A 19,135-nucleotide genomic window follows, 5' to 3' on the forward strand; every position below is an offset into this window, starting at 1 on the left:
CCATCAGTCGGCACCCTGTACTCAAAACTCCAAGACTGTAAATCAGTTTTAGCCAGTTCACACTAAAACTGTGTATGAACTGCCCAGGGGTCACCGCAGTGAAAATGTAGCCTTTATATAGACTGACCCCCACAGTCAACAGTTGCTATAGTGTATGCATGCACGCACACACGCACGCACGCACGCACGCACGCACGCACGCACGCACGCACGCACGCACGCACGCACGCACGCACGCACGCATGCACACACACACACACTACAATAAACAGCATGCAGTAACATATCCATGCTATGCATGAAGTGAAATAAAATAACACTTATAAAAATAATTGAAAGATAAACTAATTAGACACCTCATCTAGCTTGCACTGTATATACATCATTTATAAGGTATGTACACATGTGGGGCTACGACATTGCTGTTTGGTGTTAATGTTGTTTCTATATATATAACTTTATCTCTCACACCGCACAGAATGCATGCAGGTCAAAGAAGTGACCATCTGTCCAATCTCGTATTGTAGCACTAGCAACTGTTATTAACACCATGTAATGCTCCAGTTGAGCTCAATACCCAGTATAATTACTTCAAATACTTTTACTAAAGCAAGAATATTTGATCATCAAGAGTATGACATCACCACCTGTACAGGCCTAACTGGTAAAGAATAAATAAATAAATTATTATTATTATAGTCTCATGCATAACTTGCATGTCAACACTGTTCTTTAAGCTAATAAAGCATTTCAGATACTTTACCAGTACACATCATATAAAGCTGTATTGGAATTTATTAATTCGCTTATTGCAGCAAATTTAGCTACCAGCTGTGCCGATCGTAGCATCAAATACTGAGTAATAATTAAAGAAGCCTGTTTCATTAGTGAAATTTTCCTGAAACAGTACCACAACTTCTGGATCACCTGTATCATTGAAAGGCAATTTACTATTGCAGGCATAATATTTAACCTGAGAGATGTAGGCTAAAGATTTGAAGAACTTAACGTTTATCAATACTCCATGATCCATGCATGCTATAGCATCTTAGCATGTATATAGGTAATACAGTATGTTGAGTGTAATAACTGTCCTGGGAGATAGCTATATTTGAAATTGCATGTGTATTTCAAAATGTTAGAGTACCTGTACCAGTATTTGTATTAAATACTTTGCAATGTAGCTAACTGACCCTTAGAATCAGCTAGTCTGGCGCGGCCGCCCCTTCGATTAGAGATTAATCTCTAATTGAAGGGGGGGCCGTGCCAGACTAAGAATCAGCAGCCTGTCGCTTTCAAGAAACTGCATTACTACCTACATGAATATATACATGATATAGCTTGAGTTACTTAACTCTTATAGCTTCATGGGAAGTGATAGAAGGTAAACACATATACCCACGAAGCTGCAAGTGTTAAGCAAGGGGTAATCACTTCTATACTTCCGGTTGAAACACTTGCGACCGGGATCAAAACTTTTGATCGTTAAAAAACCTTCTTGATGTCTTGATTGCTTTCTAAATCTTGCCTTGATCCTTTGATTTCCGCTCCACACTTTCTTGATCCTTGATGTTAACCACAAATTAAGCCACGACCAGCGTCACCAGCCTGCAATTTAGTCGCTGTGTGACAGTGGACCATCCTGACGTTCTGCTTTACCCGTCTGAAGAACTAGTGTGTTTTATTGCAACTATACGTTTATCCTGGATTACGCAGATTTGAATAGTAAGGCTGCATGCTCTTGTAGATTTAGTTCAAGAAGCTGCGATGCCAATTCAGTCCTCGTACCGTGGCGCGTTCTACCTCTTGGCCTGGACATTTAGGAAAGAAAGCTGCAATTGCAGTGACTGAGATTTTAAAGATAGGCGGTATTACAACTAGCAAAAGGTCAGGCTTACTTGTGTATCTCAGTATACCTATAATAATCCTATATAGCTAGCTATATAGGCTATACAGTTAATTGACATGCATCATATTCTATATACTGACTTGAATCAGTCGTTAGAATATCATAGCTACACTTGTTGACTTTGCTGTTTACTGAGTGTAGCTAATTATATTGGCCGAGTTGTATACCTGTACAGTTTTGCTCATGAACACTGTAGCAGAGCAATTGCACGTGTGCCATGCATGTATATGTTCCCTTTATAGTATTTGTATAGGGTCAGAATACTCCATGTGCCCTTCAGCTGATGATAGTGTAAGCTACAGATACCATGCTATGGATGTCACAGTTATACTGTTGAAGGTCCGCAAGATCGCCTTGGTGATATATGTGAAATTTTAAACAAGTGTGACATTATCTATGAAGCTATAGAGTTATTAATTTCATTGTAGTTGTAGCAATTTTACCTATAATTTACAATTGGGGATGATAATTTCATTATACTAATGCCATACACACTGACAAGTATACACTGACAAGTATATAATCACCTGCAGTGCCTGGAGTTAAGACACGTTCGGATGTGATTGTAGTAACACCAATAATAGATTGCTTATACCAATATTACATAAAAGCGTATAATTCAGAACTGTGCATGCACACTTACTATAAGGGGATAATGGTATACAGGTTGAATTGTTTATCACCAAGAATTTCAATAATATTATTATTCTGCAGATAAAGAAAACGTTAAAAGCAGGAGGGAGACCATTTAAACAACACGAGCACAAGGTGTACATTTGCTAATATAGCATAATTATTTCACCTGCTCAGATGCCAGAGATGCATATTACTATGTTTTGGATAGCAAGGTAGATCAACTCTCGACTATGGTTATTTAAAGGGTACTAGGATGGTATTGTCATGACAAATGCCTATTAATGCAGCGAAATGCATTCAGGCTACTTATCTGTTTCAATTGTATAGCTATAAAGTAATTGCCTATAAGTAGACACATGATAATTTTGTCCGGGTTATTTTGTGAACAGTTTTGCACTGTATATAGCTAATACCTTTCTCCCTATGGTGACCTCATGCTGTACGTACAACACAAAGTTTCAACTATGAAAAGAAAGTGAATGAACTACTGCCTTATAATGTTTATCTGTGAGTGTCCTGACTTTACAATTTTTTCAAGACATGCAAATTTGAAAAAATTGAGCACTTATCATGTTCTTTTCTGTCAAAGTATTTAGCTGGGTACATAGTGGCTGCACATGCACAATACATTTCTGATAAATAATTAGCTATTGCACCCTAGGAAACAATGTGTGAAGGTGCTGTGCATCACTGTTTGTATTAGCTTCATAAATTGTTGTGGTTTTGTTTCTCCTGCTTTTAGGAGGTTTCTCTCCGAGGTTCTCTCATGAATTTGATTGCTCTACTTTGATATTCAAAGTGCAGAAGTACATATAGACTAAATTTTATAGTTAGCTGTACTGCATACTTTATATGTAATGTGGTTCAGTTAGGTGGTTAATCAGCTTCATAAGTTGTTGTGGGTTTGTTCCTCCTGCTTTTAGGAGGTTTCCCTCCTGAGGTTTCTCTCATGAATTTGATTGATCTACACTTGTTATTTAAAGAGTGGAAGTATAGACTTTTTCTAGCTAGCTGCACTGCAAACACAACTTTAGGTAACTTTATATGTAATGTAATTCAGTTAGGTGGTTAATCAGCTTCATAAGTTGTTGTGGTTTTGTTCCTCCTGGGTTTCCCTCCTGCTTTTAGGAGGTTTCTCTCATGAATTTGATTGATCTACACTTGTTATTTAAAGAGTGGAAGTATAGACCTTTTCTATAGTATGTTCACGTTGAGCTGAATCCTGAAAAACAGCTAAAAGTTAAAAGTGGATTTTTTCTCAACATAGTTAACATTTCAGCCAACCAGATGATTATTGGTAACAGCAAAGGTGTCAACAACAGACATGTACAGTTTGGCTCCATTACAAGTTCGGGAAACAGCTGTAATGGACACTGTACTTATATGGCTTCCCCATAGGAAATGTATTGTGAAAATTTTGATTGGCCGTAAATATTATGTCAAACATTTGAACAAAAAGATTTCAAAATATTTTTAGCGGATCAAGCAGTACTACAAATGAGCCAAATTTCAAGATCATGTGTAATTGCATCCATGAGTTATTAAATGCTTTTGAGGATTCAGCTCAACGTGAACGTACTATAGCTAGCTGCACTGCAAACACAACTTGTAGTTCAGTTAGGTGGTTTATCAGATTCATAAGTTGTCGTGGTTTTGTTCCTCCTACTTTTAGGGGGCTTCTTATCTGTTGTAAAATCTGTTCTGGTAAATCTTGCAGAATGATGTTGAAATCTGTCAAAATCAGTGAAACCAAGCAAAATCATTCAATCTGTACACCCCTCGCTTACATAGTTATGCATTCTAAATGAAAATTAATCATTGAGTGTATGCCTGCAACATGTATAGTCTTGTCAAATTAGAAGGTAATACGCATAGGATCCTGACTGTCTTTTAGCAATTTTTTTTAAAACAAGGAACTAGTCATTTCTGTATATCTCTGAGCCCATCATAAACATAGTTTTGTCCATTCCACCTTATCAGTATGTAAAGTGGTTTCCTTGATAAAATAATGGTGTGTCCAGCCAGCTGGTATATGTTTTGTTGTAGAGAGTTGACATCAAAAGGCAACAGCCAACCAAATTTTTAATAAAAACATGATTTCTGAAGAAATAAATTGATCCAGATTGTTGATCCAGATTGTTGATCCAGATTCAATATCTTCTGAGCTATATTAAGTGCTGCTGGTGCAGCCAGGGGAGGAATACATTGAAATTTCGCACCACAGTATCCAAACGGAATCGCATCTCCAGGATAAGGAAAATGTTGCTGTAATTGCTGTTCAAATGTGTAATGTGTGGTACTCAGGTAGTTTGCTGTTCTCAGCAGCTTCCATGAAGGAAGTCAATGCTTCTTGTAGGTCTCCATTACTTTCAATAGTGATATATGACTGTATAGGTAAACATTTATTTCACTTGAGGTAAAGAGCAATGGCCATGCTGTTAAAATTCAGGAATATATTTCATTTAGCTTACACCAATCACTGTTACTACTTATACCTACACAAAATTGATGAAGTATACTACATGAGCAAGAATGTGGCTGGTACTTCATTCCCTATCAACTCTACTAGTCAGGCACCTTGAAGGCAACACAGAACTAAAAATGCAGAAAATCTTTGATTAAAGTGCCTCAAGGGGTGAGCTAGCTTCATGTTTTGAGGATTTCCACATCATATATATTGAAAAGTACTGGCATTGATACCAGCACTCATTGATACGATATTGCAGTGAGCTACTTTGTAATTATTCGGGTGCTTAAATTGACATGAGAATGTGCTGCATGATACAGTTATCATTATATATGTATATTCATGTTTTCCTCCTAAGATTCCCCACCATTTATATATATATATATACCTACATTAATATTGTGTAAGGTTTTGGGCACTGGACAACTCATGATCATGAAAGAAAGCACTCACGCAAACAATTACTGGGATTTAATTATATTCATGTTATGTCTAAGGTTTCCCTCCTAGTTTTAGAAGGTTTCTCTCCTGGTTTTAGAAGGTTTCCCTCCATCCTGGTTTCAAAAGGGTATAGCTATAGCCTGCATGTACTGAGTTTATAGCTAAATAGACAAAGATGTTGTTGCTGCTTTGTATTTATTTGGGCCCAGAACGAATCATAAAATGAATTCATTCAGCATGCATATATGCACCATGCAGCACATAATATATATAACAACTGGTACAATTATATTAATGTTTTTTCTTAGGAGTTCTCCTCCTATAAGTGATCTGCTAAATCTGCCAGGTATAGAGTATAATCGCAAAATCCTTTGAAGTGAAAAATCAACACCTATAGAAAGATTTTGAAATCTGCATGTGCACCTATAGCTACAATGCTAAGCTTGTGACCCCTTGGCTAGGGAATAGACCAAGGCTCAGCATAAACAGCTCATGTATCTATATGAATAACTGTACACTAGGTTTTAGCTATGCACCTCACAATAGAGCAATTAGCTAACAGCTATATAGCAAATTCAGTGCAATACCAAGAGTTAATAATAGTGCATGGTTACTGAAAACTGAAAGGCTCTTGAAAGCGATGGTTGCTTAACTGGAGCTGAGTAGACCTTCGATAACTACTCTCGGATAGCTACGTACATCGTGAACCTAAAGCCGACAGTGACTGATTAAATGACTGTATGGCACAACCAAACAAGCAAAATGGCTATTCGTTTACAGCTAGCTGTCTAAGCTAGCCAATTTTCATGCTGACTGCATGTGTCTGTATGATTAGCTATGCTTATCTTCTCAGGCCTGCTAGATCGTCTACGTACCACAGATTCAATTTGAGGCCCCTCCGAGATATGTTTGGGAACAACTGCACCAATTCAGTTTCCACTACTCCACGAGTATAGCTACTGTGTAATGTTGGAAGAGTTAAATCTCCAAAGTTTATGAACGCATCCGTTTGTTTAGGTGCAGCAAAACTATCACCCTTTCCATATAGCCACGGGTATAGGGTACAGGGTATAGGATAATCGCATATATAATAGCTACTGAGCTGATCTCGTGAGACAAGTTCCCACGTACAGGGTACAAGCATAGCAGCTTATAGTTAGTGTGAGCACAAGATTTTACTTATCTATATAGTGACTAGTGTTAGTCATAAACGATACTGTCTAGTTAATAAAGATATATGATTCCTAGCTTCCAATTATGTACTGAATTCCTCAAGGCTGCGCCTTGATCGTCATTTCAATTATAAGGTCTTGATCTCTTGACATCCGTTGATTTGTCTTCTTGATCCCTTGATAGCAACAAAATTCTGGCTTTGATCCTTTGATTGCATTTTGATCCCGGTCGCAAGTGTTTCTACCGGAAGTATAGGAGTGACTACCCCTTGTTAAGTAACTTAAACCAATAGACACATTCCTGTCATAGCAACAGTCTTCCGCCATTTTGAATGGGGCCACTGACAATAATTGTGATTGCGCTACGTTGAAATACGATGATGAAAACAACTCGAAAAAAGTGGTATTATTGAACAACAGGCTATGGAAGCCTTCAAGGTTACAAATTAATGTTTCTGGTTAGCCGCAGGTGGTTATCAGGGTTGAACAGGTGCGAAGCGTTGACAACAGTAATTGCCTTGTTTGCCAGTACAAGGATAGCATTTTGTCTAGTAGTCATTACTGCTGTGTTAGTGAAAGTGATAGCAATAGCGGCTGGCCATCCAGACACTGGTAAACAACGTAATAGTTAAGGTGTCATGATGTACCAATGCACAAAATGTGACATTTTAGGTGTTCACCACCAGGTCGGGTCAACCTAGTCTCGCGTGGCCAGACCGCTTTTTCTCCGTTACGGTGCTTATCGATTAGAGATTATAAGCCCCTACTCCTTTTTCGGAGTAGGCGCTTTTTCGGATAATCTCTAATAATTTCAAATACCGCATATGTCACTTGCAAATTAATTTTAGTGCTGCCAAACACTAGGTCACATACCTAACAACAACTGCAACAAATATACCATCACTGGACCATCTACACTTTACAGGCTACATATAGTACCTTTAAACTTCAAAAAATATCTATTTTCAATGTTGTCTTACACGTACAAGGCCATGTGTGGGTTATGCATGGTGTTTATAAGAACTTGTTTCAAGTCACACGGCCTGTAACATAGCTACATTGGTGTGTCTTCATGACCATAAAAATGACATAAAAGCTACATTGTTTACATTGACATAAATTATATTGACATAAATACAACTTCCCACATCATATTAATGCATTATTTGATCACGATAAAAGTGTGAAGCAGCTAGTTGTTACCAAACAACAACTCCAATGGTATTGTGAGATCTGTGTAGCTAGGTGGAACCCTTATACACCAGGTCAGTGGCGGATCCAGGGGGGTTTCATTGGTTTCCACGGAAACCCCCTTTGAAAAATGATTGCGTAACAATTAAATGTTTTAATTATCGCGGCGTGCGTCTCGATCGAGATACTGTAATTAGAGCAGTCACAGTAGCTACTAAAGTAGTGTGTAGGAAGTTTTTAATATATTTTATGTACTATTACTAGGCTGTGACCTTGTGTTCAACTGTAAGGTAGAATCTATTAGTGCTCAGAATATCTTGGACTAAATACAAAATATAATTTATGGCAACATAAAAAAATTATAAGGAAAAGTCTGCGTTGCCAGTAAATAATATCCCCTGCTCTAATGTCTAAGCATAAAAAGAACTTTAGTACTTTTAGAACAACATATGGAATTTCAATAAGGTCAAGTTGGAACAACAAGAGATCATTACATTTCAGCTCAGGCATTAGATCTGCATGTATGGCTCTTTCTTTGCCAAACTTTATGAGTCTCTTTCACCTCAATTGTGGGCACTGCATGTCTGTCATAATGATAGCATGATGTAGTCCAATCAGTTGATGTCATCTGAAGTCACATGTTTTGAGTACAAGGATGATCATCGCATTCCCAGAGTCAAAAGTTATAATGGCCAGTCAGCTGATGTTATTTGTCATTGGCTTGCTAGTTGCCAGTACTTTACGTCAGGCTTCACTAGTCAGCAGTTAACACCAATAAAAGCACTGAGTTCACATGGGTCATTTGTGATCCAAGGGAATTGTATAACAACATATCCTAACATGTAAATATACTGATATGTTGAAAATCAGCAGTTTGTTGTAACTTCCAGGCATGCAAGCAAAAGTATTTACAAGGATTTCGCCTTCTACAACAAATATTGTGTAACCAGAGTTGGGGTAATAGTAGCTAAATGTTTATAGCATGTTCCATCCCTAGTAACTAATTATAACTGTCCAAAAGGAATATTAATTGCCATAGTTACATAGTGATAGTATGAGATAGTTGTACAGTGACAATAAAATGACCACTTCGTATATTAGCTAACATTTGGGAAAGTTTATGTATAATACACCAGCACCAGCTGGTATCCTTGGTGAGGAATAGCACCCAAGCAGAATAATAGTTAATGAGCCACAACTAGTAATACTTTGAAGTAACAACCCCAACTTTGTGTACTGATATAGTCGATATACACTTGACTAGGCCACGCTGCATGGGTGATGGTACAACACATTTTTAAAGCAAATGATGCTATTAGCATGCTTAGTGTTCAGAATATCAAAGAAGGTTTCTATAACCCTCCCCCATTTTCCTTGTTACAAAAGTAACATCCTTTTATAGCAAGCAGTGAGCAGTCTATACAAAGTGCATATAGAAGTGTGAATACTTTGATGACTGTCTACGATGTTATGACTGTCTATGATGTGTCAAATGTAGTGTAACACCAACACATCATTATAATTAGTGTAACATGGTAACTCACACATCATTATTGCCATTCTAAGAGTCCAGCAGTACACTGGAAATTCCGTCACTAGTGCAATAACATAATTAAGGCATTCCTTACAATAACATCAACTTAATTATACTGCATGCACCATGCAGAGTTGTAATCTATAGCCCTAAATAAATGAGAGAATTAACACAATACAGAAACTCTATAATGATTTGTCTAATTCAAAGGGAATTGCTCTGCAGTATACTCCATATGTACATGAAGATTGTTTAATTCATTACAATTCCAGTGTAGCTAAATGTCTGATGGAATCCCTGTACTTAAACAGAATCATTTGTAGAGGTTCTGTATTGTGTTAGATTACTCCTCTATTCAACATAGGGTTTGTAATCACTACAGCCAACGGTCCTCGCCCTTATGAATGCCAAAACCAACACTTGTGTCACTGTTAGTTCACTAAGCAAACTAATGGACAGAGAATTACACCCTCAACATAACAGATAATATTACACACAATAGTCACTCTAGCAAACTAATGGCCTACTGGTTTGCAGGTACATGAACGTGTGCATGTAGCCACTGTAGCTACTTCACAACTGTAACAGTCCAGATTGCAGTACAAGTCAAGTAACAATTAATTTAATAATAAACTTTGAGAGTACAATTGTCTAAAAAGTGGTAACATTTTTGGTACAAACAGAGTCAACTGACACATGAAGACAACACAGCAAACAGCAGTACAGTCCAGTATTAATGACACTGTTGCCAGGTTGTAAATACCATTTACTGGAGAAAGCAAAGCTGATAAAGTTAAACAGATTGTAGCTATTGGTATAGTTGTGTAGAAAAACAATCCAACGTTTTTAGCATCATTAAATTGTTTGTGGTGGACTTGACGAATCAAGAAGGCCAACAAGCACAAAGTGACAGCCATCACAATATGTGGAATATAGAATAATCCAATCAGATCAGATGGTAGACAATATACTACTACCTTTTGACTAAGTTCATCGTCTTCTACAGGCAGTAACTTTTCCTTTACAATGTTAGTCTTATTAACAAGTGCAAACACAATGTGATAAGTTGTGTTGATTAATATCCAACTAATGGAGGCAATGATAAAAGCATTGTCTGTAATCAACTTTCCAGGCTTTTGTCTAAAAGAGTGAAATATCCGGTAAATCCTCCAACTCTTCAATAATGTTGTATTGAGAACTAGTAACAGTCCAAGATCAAACAGCCATTGTGTTATCTGGCATAGAGTAGAGAATGTCACCATATCGTGTTCTACTATTGCTCTAATTGCAAGTAGTACTCCACTTAACAGTAGTAAATTATTACCAGCAAATATCATGTAATTGAGTTGAGGGCTTGATGCTTTGATTGTGTAGAACTGTTGATAACGGAAGTTGACCAGCATTGAGAAACTGTTCCACACAAATCCTACTACTAAAAATAGCAACATCAGTATACCAGCCCATGTCTGAGCTAACATCGTTTCTGTAGGGAACTCATCTGGGGGAGGATCATCAAGCGACCACAACAACATTGTTTTATAAACAGACAAATTTCCCTGCTCTGAACCATTGATTGGAGGATGATACAGACCAATTGTATTAAGGACTCCAGATCTTTGGGGCTGAATAAATTTTATAGTGAGTTGTCTTTTATGTGCCTCATCAAACAAGACTTGTCCAGAAGCACCTGCGAAAGAAACATCACCTAATCCTTCTACTATTGTTCCAGAAATAGCTGAATTTCCTAATGTGAAGTTACTAGCGAAACTTAAATTAAATTGGGACAGTCTTTCTTCAGCTTTGTGCAGTGCCAGACCCAATGTCCACATGGAATCATAACCAAGTGTGGCCCAATCATTCAGCAGTGACGAGCTATAATTGTCTTTTTTCTCCTCAGCATATTTTATTGATTCATTAACATAGGACTCATAGTATTGATCAAATGTTTTGCCAGTGACACTGATGGTATTGTCAGAGGTAGTCAGTTTGTAGCCCAGACAAATACTTCCTTCTATTGCTTGTTGAAATTCATCATTACCTTTGCAATATTCACCTACTGATCTGTTGAACAAGACACATACATCATAGAGTATCCATATGATATGAGGGTATACAAGCTTTTGACGGTAAAGGTAACACATCAAATCACGACCTACTTCCCTACCAGCTGCCAGTATACCAATTCTCATACCAGATGAACGGATATCATTTAGATCAATGAATTGGACATCTCCGGGCTGTCCAATACTACCAGTGAACACCTCTTCTGCACCATCAATGCGGTACTGGATACCAGCTCGTAGGGTAGACACAGAATGTTCTATCCAAGTTTCGTCAAATCCAACTCTGAGTAGACCATAACGTTTCCAGTTGAATGTATCAAGCAAGGAAATTATTGCTTCAGAAGTAGTTCCATCGCTATACACTGCTCGATAGAAGTAAGGATATGAGCTGGTGAGCGATAAAAAAGGTGAGGTTGCTCCGTAGGACACTTGCGGAAGGCGAACATCGTCTCTTCCAGCAATGGAGGCAATAGCAATTGTAGAACTAGAACAAGCTGCTCCTAGAATGGCCACTGGTTTGTGTGCACTGTGCAGAGCATAACTCACAAACTCGCGGACTCCACGATCACGATCACAACCTGAGTTAGCTTCTATCAACTCCAACACATATCCAGGTAAAATACTGTCATTTCTGTTTATTTCGTCTATAGCCAACCTCGCAGCTGGTATGACATATTCTCCGTTCCAAGGTGACTCTCGATCAGGGAACAAACCAAGTATTTGTAATGGAGTAACTCCATTAGTCCTTATTTCTCGTTCATCAGCACTGGTACACTGCGCAAGCACAGTAGCAACCATGACTAATTTACCAACTAGACGGTTTAGTAGACTCATTGTGTTGCTGAACTGAACAATGTTTGGGCGTTCTAACAGGGTTTTAATTATTGCAATATTTTTTCCGGTATGTGCATAGATGATAACAATATACTTTACACGGATTGGAAACCGAAGAAATGCAAAAAGCGCGAGCCGTCAGCATTGCAATAATCAAAACATTAAGGTAAGTGCGGGTAATTCCGGACAGCGGCTAATTCCGGACACTTATGTCGTTCTCAACAATGGTAGAATCCCTGGGCCTATAATTTGGTATGCTAATGTATAGTGTACTATGACCTATCTACAAACCAAATTGAAGCGAATCCGTTATTCCATTGCGAAGTTTGACACGAATTTGTAGCGTAATCACGAGTATTTTTGTTCAAAAACTTTGAAAATGTTTATCTAACCAGACAGCCCAAGTTCATATTTTCAATTTTCAAAGATGTATGGTAATTGCATACTAAAAATCATAATAATCTATGTAGCACAGGTTGAGTGGCAGTCAATTTTTCAGCAGCTGTTCTATTGAAATACAAAGAAAATATTCGCGAATTGCATAAACTTTTTAAAATATGCACTGCAGTGGCGAATCTTTAAATTTAGCTATGTGCAAGTCTAAATACATAAACATTGTTGTACTGACAATTTGTAATATCAAACAACTATAATACCAGTGTATTTCAGTAGCATGCAGCTGCACTTAACTAACACCATTTATAGCTATTAAACCCTCAGCAACACTTCATTTTTCATCTCCCACTGCAGTAAAAACAATCGAGATACTCTAATAGAGCAGTCAAGTAACTACTCTAATAGAGCAATCAAAGCTACAGCTTATAGTCACCATTTTTGCCCTATAGCTAGTTAGCTATAGTATTTACAGTTTAAAGCATTGGATTTCTTGTAGCTAATCGCTAACTAAAAGTAGCCTAAAATCCAATCTCAGAGCTTCTAAAATCTCAATTTTTCTGGAGAAGTGTCATTAGATGCCTTATTCAGCTACACCAACTTTCAGAAACCCCTTTTAAAAATCCTAGATCCGCCACTGCACTGCTGCTTCCTCCCAAAGGGTATGAACTTTCTACTTGATTTATAAGCTACAGATGAGTGGTACTTTAGTCTCTATACTTTTAAAGAGGATTGGTAACCTATAGAAGGCGCTACTTGTTTGTTATTCAAAGTGTCCGGAATTAGCCGCATGTTGTATTTTTACACGTTGTTAAATTTCCTCTCATAACTCCTCAGCAGTTAATTGTATCGAAACGAAATTTGTACTGCAGATGCACCATAAGATAGGCTTTAAAACGATTCCTAGAGTTTGTGCTAACTCGTTGTGAGTTCAGTGTTAGAGTGATTTTATCAAAGAGTGTCCGGAATTACCCTCATTTACCTTACCTTTGATCAGTATGGCTTCAACTGGCCAAAGGAGAACGAAGAGAATTGGCAGATAAGCCTTCTAGAAGCGAACATGAACAGGAGTTCTCACTATGCCATAGTGAGAAATCCTGTTCATGTCTATGGTAAGAGTTGTACTGTTGTTTTACTAGTTTTTTATTATTTATTTTCAATTTTTCCAAAGAAGGGTTCCACAAAAGGCTAGTAAGCCTGTACTAGGTGGTCCCCAACACAGAACATACATACATATACACATACAGAGCATACATACATACGCAGAACATACATAGCTACATATACACAATCAAAACAAATTACAAATAAGAAATGATATAGCTATTTACAAAACAGAAAATGTTTAAGCCTATGCTTAAAACTACCTGCAGTGTATGATCGTCTAAGTTTCAAGAGCGAATCTCGTAGAATGTCACACCCTTGAGGTTTGGGGCTCTGTGAGCACGATATAGAAGCGTTCTTTATCCGTGTAAATGCTGCTGATTGAAAGCTAAGACATTAGCGGATCTACTCATGTAAGTCAAAAAGCTGTGGTTCCTCCGCATTGTGGTGAAATGACAACAACCATTTCAAAACATTTGTCAACTTTTAGGATCCCTCCTTAGCTATAGTGTCTCATCCCATAATGTTTGAACATAAATAATATACCCCCTGGATTGGAAACTGCGCCGTGCGCCCATAGACTTTGTACAAGAACCAGTGTCCTTAGGCTGGTTTCGCGTCTCAAAAAATTTAATCCTTTTACAGCAGAACGGTGGCATGAACGACTTTATTTTGTAACGAGAATGACTTGAGGTGTTGTTATGATAATTGGCCTGGTTAGTTGGACCACTTCACGTCACTTGGTCAGAAGGCTTACAATGGCAGATTACATGCTTTTTTGGAAGCACATTCTTGGCTAAACTAAGTGCTGTAGGTAGAAAAAGAAAGTATCACAAGGTTAACTATGCTATAAAGAATTGCTTCGGCTAAATAATATGCCTTCCCATAACTTCTTTGGTAGGTTTTTGAGATGGTATTTTTTGGCAAAATTGGAAGTACATTCTCTCTATGATTCTAAATAGCATTGCTACACAATTTATACTATGAAGTCATCAAATAATGCTCCATGGTATGGTCTGAGTGCGAAAGGCGTAGCGTACAGGGTTTCGGTGTTTTCCTTGAATGTGTCCAAACCAGCTGATCTTTGTGTTCAGTTTCGCTTCTACCGTTCGCACAATAAAGAGCCAATTTGCCTCGAAACTTGCTGTTGGCTTCCAAAACATCTTGAGAAAGAACCTTTTACCAGTGGTGAGTCTTGCTTCGCCCAGAGAAACTTGTCTTGTTATTGAAGGGGGTGCGAAACCAGCCTGTAACCAGGGGCGCTTACTAGTTTCCAATCCAGGGGGGTACATTATCTATGGTTTGAAGCATTGGATGGGCCTGTGATTCGTGCGGCAGGTCTTCGCACCTCAGGATCTGCAGGCCCTTCTGGTGTAGATGCATGTGGTTGGAGACGTTTGTGTACTTCTTTTAAGTCTGCCTCTGATAAACTATGTTGTTCCATTGCTATCTTAGCTTGTTGGCTGTGCACATCTTTTGTTGATCCTGCCTCTTGTGTCTGTAGACTTATAGCTTTGAATAAAATTCCTGGGGTCCATCCTATTGGTGTAGGAGAGGTAGTAAGACGCATCATTGCCAAGGCTGTTCTGTCAATTATTGGACCTGATATTCAACAGGCTACTGGTTCTCTACAATTTGTGCTGGCCAATCTTCTGGAGTTGAGGCTGCAATCCATTGTATGAGAACTGTTTTCAGTGATAAGAATTCCGAAGGTTTTTTACTTGTGGATGCCAGCAATGCTTTCAATTCACTTAATAGGGCAGTATCTCTGCAAAACACCCAATACACTTGTCCTGCCTTTTCAACCATCCTTATCAACACATCGTTTTCCAGCACCACTACATGTCGATGGTGATGTAATTTATTCCAATGAGGGTACCACTCAGGGAGATCCTCTGGCTATGCCTTTCTACGCCTTGTCCACCATACCCCTACTTCATAAATTGCCAAATAATGTTATTCATGCTTGGTATGCAGATGATGCTAGTACTTGTGGACAAATTTCACATTTGCGTTTGTGGTGGAACCATCACTTGGACCACCTTTTGGCTACTTCCCTAGTGCCTCCAAGACTTGGCTTGTTGTCAAGAACAGTACTTGAAACATGCTCAAATGCTGTTTGCTAATACTTGTGTCAATATAACCACAGATGAGAGGCCTCACCTTGGAGCGGCAATTGGTTCTTCTAATTACATCACTCAGTATGTTTCCAGTAAAATTTCAACTTGGGTTCAAGAGTTACATCTGCTATCATCGTTTGCTATTACCCAACCCCATGCAGCTTACTCTGCCTTTACACATGGACTAATCAGCAAATGGTTATTCATTGCTCGTACTATTCCTGATGTAGATGATCTTTTTCCACCACTTGAGGAATGTATTCGACACACCTTCATTCCTTCGGTAACTGGTCATTCACCTCCTGGTGATTTAGAGAGATTTGTTGGCTCTCCCCACTCAAATTGGTGGCATGGGTATTATCAACCCCATCAAAATGTGTGCATTTGAGTTTTCTGCCTCCAATAAACTTACCAAGCCTTTACAATCCCTTCTATAATCTCAGACTGGTACCTTCTCCAATGATATTCGAGGTGAACAATTTTCCATCAAAAAAGAAATTTATCGCTTGAAATTCTCTGCAACTTCTTCCAGCAAAGCAAGTTTATTAGAAGAAGTCAGTTCCAGTTGAAGAAATCTATTGAATTGGCCTCTGAAAAGGAGCTTTGAACTGGCTAACTGTTCTGCCATTGCAGGAACACAATTTCAGCTTACACAAAACCACTTTTCATGATGCAGTTGCTCTTAGATATGGCTGGGATCCAGCCAGGCTCCCTCAACATTGTGCCTGTGGCACAATGTTTTCTGTTGAACATTCCTTTACATGCCCCAAGGGTGGCTTTCCATCAATTTGTCATAATGAGATTCGGGATTTGACAGCTAGTTTACTTACAGAGGTCTGTCATGAGGTTGAAGTGGAGCCCCATTTACAACCAGTCACTGGTGAGCAGTTTATTTTAGCTTCTTCAAACACCAAAGATGGAGCTCGTCTTGACATTTCAGCAAATGGTTTTTGGGATGGTCACTGTGAGAAAACCTACATTGACGTAAAAGTTTGCAATCCTCACGCTCCAAGTAATCAAACCACCAATGCCAAGAGCATTTACAGAAAACATGAATTGAGTAAGAAACGTTTTTATGAGGCTCGTATCCATGAAGTTGAACACAGCTCCTTTACTCCTTTAATTTTCTCAGCCACTGGAGGAATGGTTAATGAAGCAACAGTTTTTTACAGGCGTCTTGCCTCCCTGCTATCTGACAAGTGGGACACAAATTATGCAGCTGTAATGTGGGTGTGGTGCTGCCTGTCCTTCTCACTTCTGAGGTCTGCAATCAGATGTTTAAGGGATCTAGATCCTCAAAGCGAAAGGGCCATTTTGGTCATTTGTTAGGAACAGCACCAATTAGGTTGAGACTAAATTGCCAGCTGTCTAAATGGTGACTGTCATATAGTGTTTGCTCTTGTTTTTCTCTTTGTATTTGTATTCATTCATTTGTATAAATAGTTTTCACGTACTTTTACCGTACATTATAAAAATCCGTAACATAAAATATACGCGAAAATGACACCGTCTATTAAACACGGCGCCATAACTTCCGCATACTTTAATTTACGGAGATCTGATATGGCTCATCAGAATCCTTGATCAATGGCGAATCGAGTGGTATATAGGAGTTTGTGAAGTGACCACGAGAAAAGGCAGGATAGAACCTTGCATCGCCAAATTACGCATTCAGATATGTAATAAAACAGCAGGAAAACCTGTTTTTTTTTCGTATGTTTTATAATGTAACCCGGTATAATGATTGGTTAGACACTTACTTTGGGTGGATTCTTAATCAGCAAATTTTGACACGTAAAATGATACCAAATTTTAGTGAATTTGGTTGAGGTAACAGGTTGCTTTTCGGGGGTTTTCCCACCCGAGTAATTAAATTCTCCAATATAAAATGCATGGGGGCGCATATTATGTTGTAATCAATAGTAAATAAATGTTACTATGGTAATGCTAGCGCATTACTTGGGGCGGAATCGTGTAGAGCAATTCAAGGGCTTTAATGTTTTGTATAATGTCCTCCTGTAAAGATTATGGATGCTAATGCTTGCATTTTTTGTATTTAGTACAAAATGCACGTATTTACATAGGGCAAGTAATGATGGCTGTCAACAAGGTTTTTCAACCAACCGGTTTGACTAAGCTAAGACTACCAAAATGACATGGAGTTGATTTTTAACTGTTATGATACATAATTCATAAGAACTAATAGCAAAACTTGATGCTATGTAAAAATTTATTTTGACCACTTCGGTTTACAATTCCCAATAGCTAGCAAGTTTTGATATGACAACAACAAAAAAAGACAATGTGAACCTGACTATGAGGTAAGCATTTTTGTAGTACCATACAGTTTGGAGTTCACAGACATTTTTAGAGACATTGTTAGCTTGCTTTCTGATGTATTTCAAGTAATTCATACATATACAAATAAATTATTATATATTATATATTATAATGTGCAGAACCTTAAAAAGAGTGTGTGGCACAAATGAGAATGCCTTTAAGAGCTATTTTCCTGTACTGGTGTAGTGAAATTTTCAATTATTTGAAGCACATGCAAATATTTCATTTTAGCTATAACTACAAGTTTTGCAATGAATATTATTTCCACTCTATAAATGACAGGAGAGGTAATAGAAAAGTTAGGCTTAGCAGTAAAAGCATTTTCAGCATAAACCCAAGGGATTCCATCACACTGAGAGGTGTGTCAGTATACTGAAGGTGTCTCCGGCTTCTGCTGTCACCTCTACCTAAGTCTTCCTTCACTGATGCACCTGATATTGAGTCTTTAGAAAGGTTGCACTACATATAGAGTGAAGCAATGTGTTGCCATCCCTTAAGGTAAGATGTGTATGCAAGTACTTTGTTTCCTGCAGGGTGGATTGTGGATTGAAACAATCCAAAATATACAATTGAGGAATTTCCAGTTGAGTTATATTTTGAGGAAGTTTTAGCTAAGATGATCGTGGATTGTAAGTTAGCTATATACAAAAGATAACATGGTGATACATAGCTAACATTAGAAGACAAACTGTACTGGAGTTGCTCCTGCAGAAACATTTCCTTTCAATATAGTTACAAGACTTGCATTTTTATTTTTATAACAATGTATTGCTGTAATCACAAAGTAATAGCAATTGATGTTACATATCTTATACATATGCTATCGTACAAGTCTCTATATGAAATTAAAGGTTTTTAGTGCTGCGTGCTCATTGTGGTTGATTTCAACCCAAAGCTTGCATATGCAAATCATGAATTGGTATAAGTATAT

At 38.0% G+C, this 19,135-nt stretch overlaps 1 protein-coding gene and 1 long non-coding RNA gene across 3 annotated transcripts; one reads left to right on the forward strand and one right to left on the reverse strand.

Annotated features, from left to right (window-relative positions):
- Positions 1-1,583: 1,583 nt before the first annotated feature.
- On the forward strand, positions 1,584-2,413 carry LOC136251466 (uncharacterized). Of its 2 annotated transcripts, none has more exons than XR_010699103.1 (2): positions 1,584-1,887; positions 2,152-2,413. It is a non-coding gene; the product is annotated as an uncharacterized lncRNA (long non-coding RNA). The 2 variants fall into 2 exon arrangements; XR_010699102.1 differs by having other exon boundaries at positions 2,163-2,413.
- A 7,543-nt stretch (positions 2,414-9,956) lies between these two features.
- LOC136251468 (gamma-aminobutyric acid type B receptor subunit 2-like) lies at positions 9,957-12,307 on the reverse strand. Its single transcript, XM_066043919.1, has one exon. It carries the CDS (start codon positions 12,245-12,247, stop codon positions 9,968-9,970), a length of 2,280 nt encoding a protein of 759 aa, XP_065899991.1. The 5' UTR covers positions 12,248-12,307; the 3' UTR covers positions 9,957-9,967.
- Between the last annotated feature and the right edge of the window lie 6,828 nt (positions 12,308-19,135).

This window comes from Dysidea avara, chromosome 3, assembly GCF_963678975.1.
Source record: "Dysidea avara chromosome 3, odDysAvar1.4, whole genome shotgun sequence".
NCBI lineage: Eukaryota > Metazoa > Porifera > Demospongiae > Dictyoceratida > Dysideidae > Dysidea > Dysidea avara.

Coding starts and splice junctions, on each gene's coding strand:
- LOC136251468 (XM_066043919.1), bottom strand. CDS start 12,247: ATGAGTCTACTAAACCGTCTAGTTGGTAAATTAGTCATGGTTGCTACT.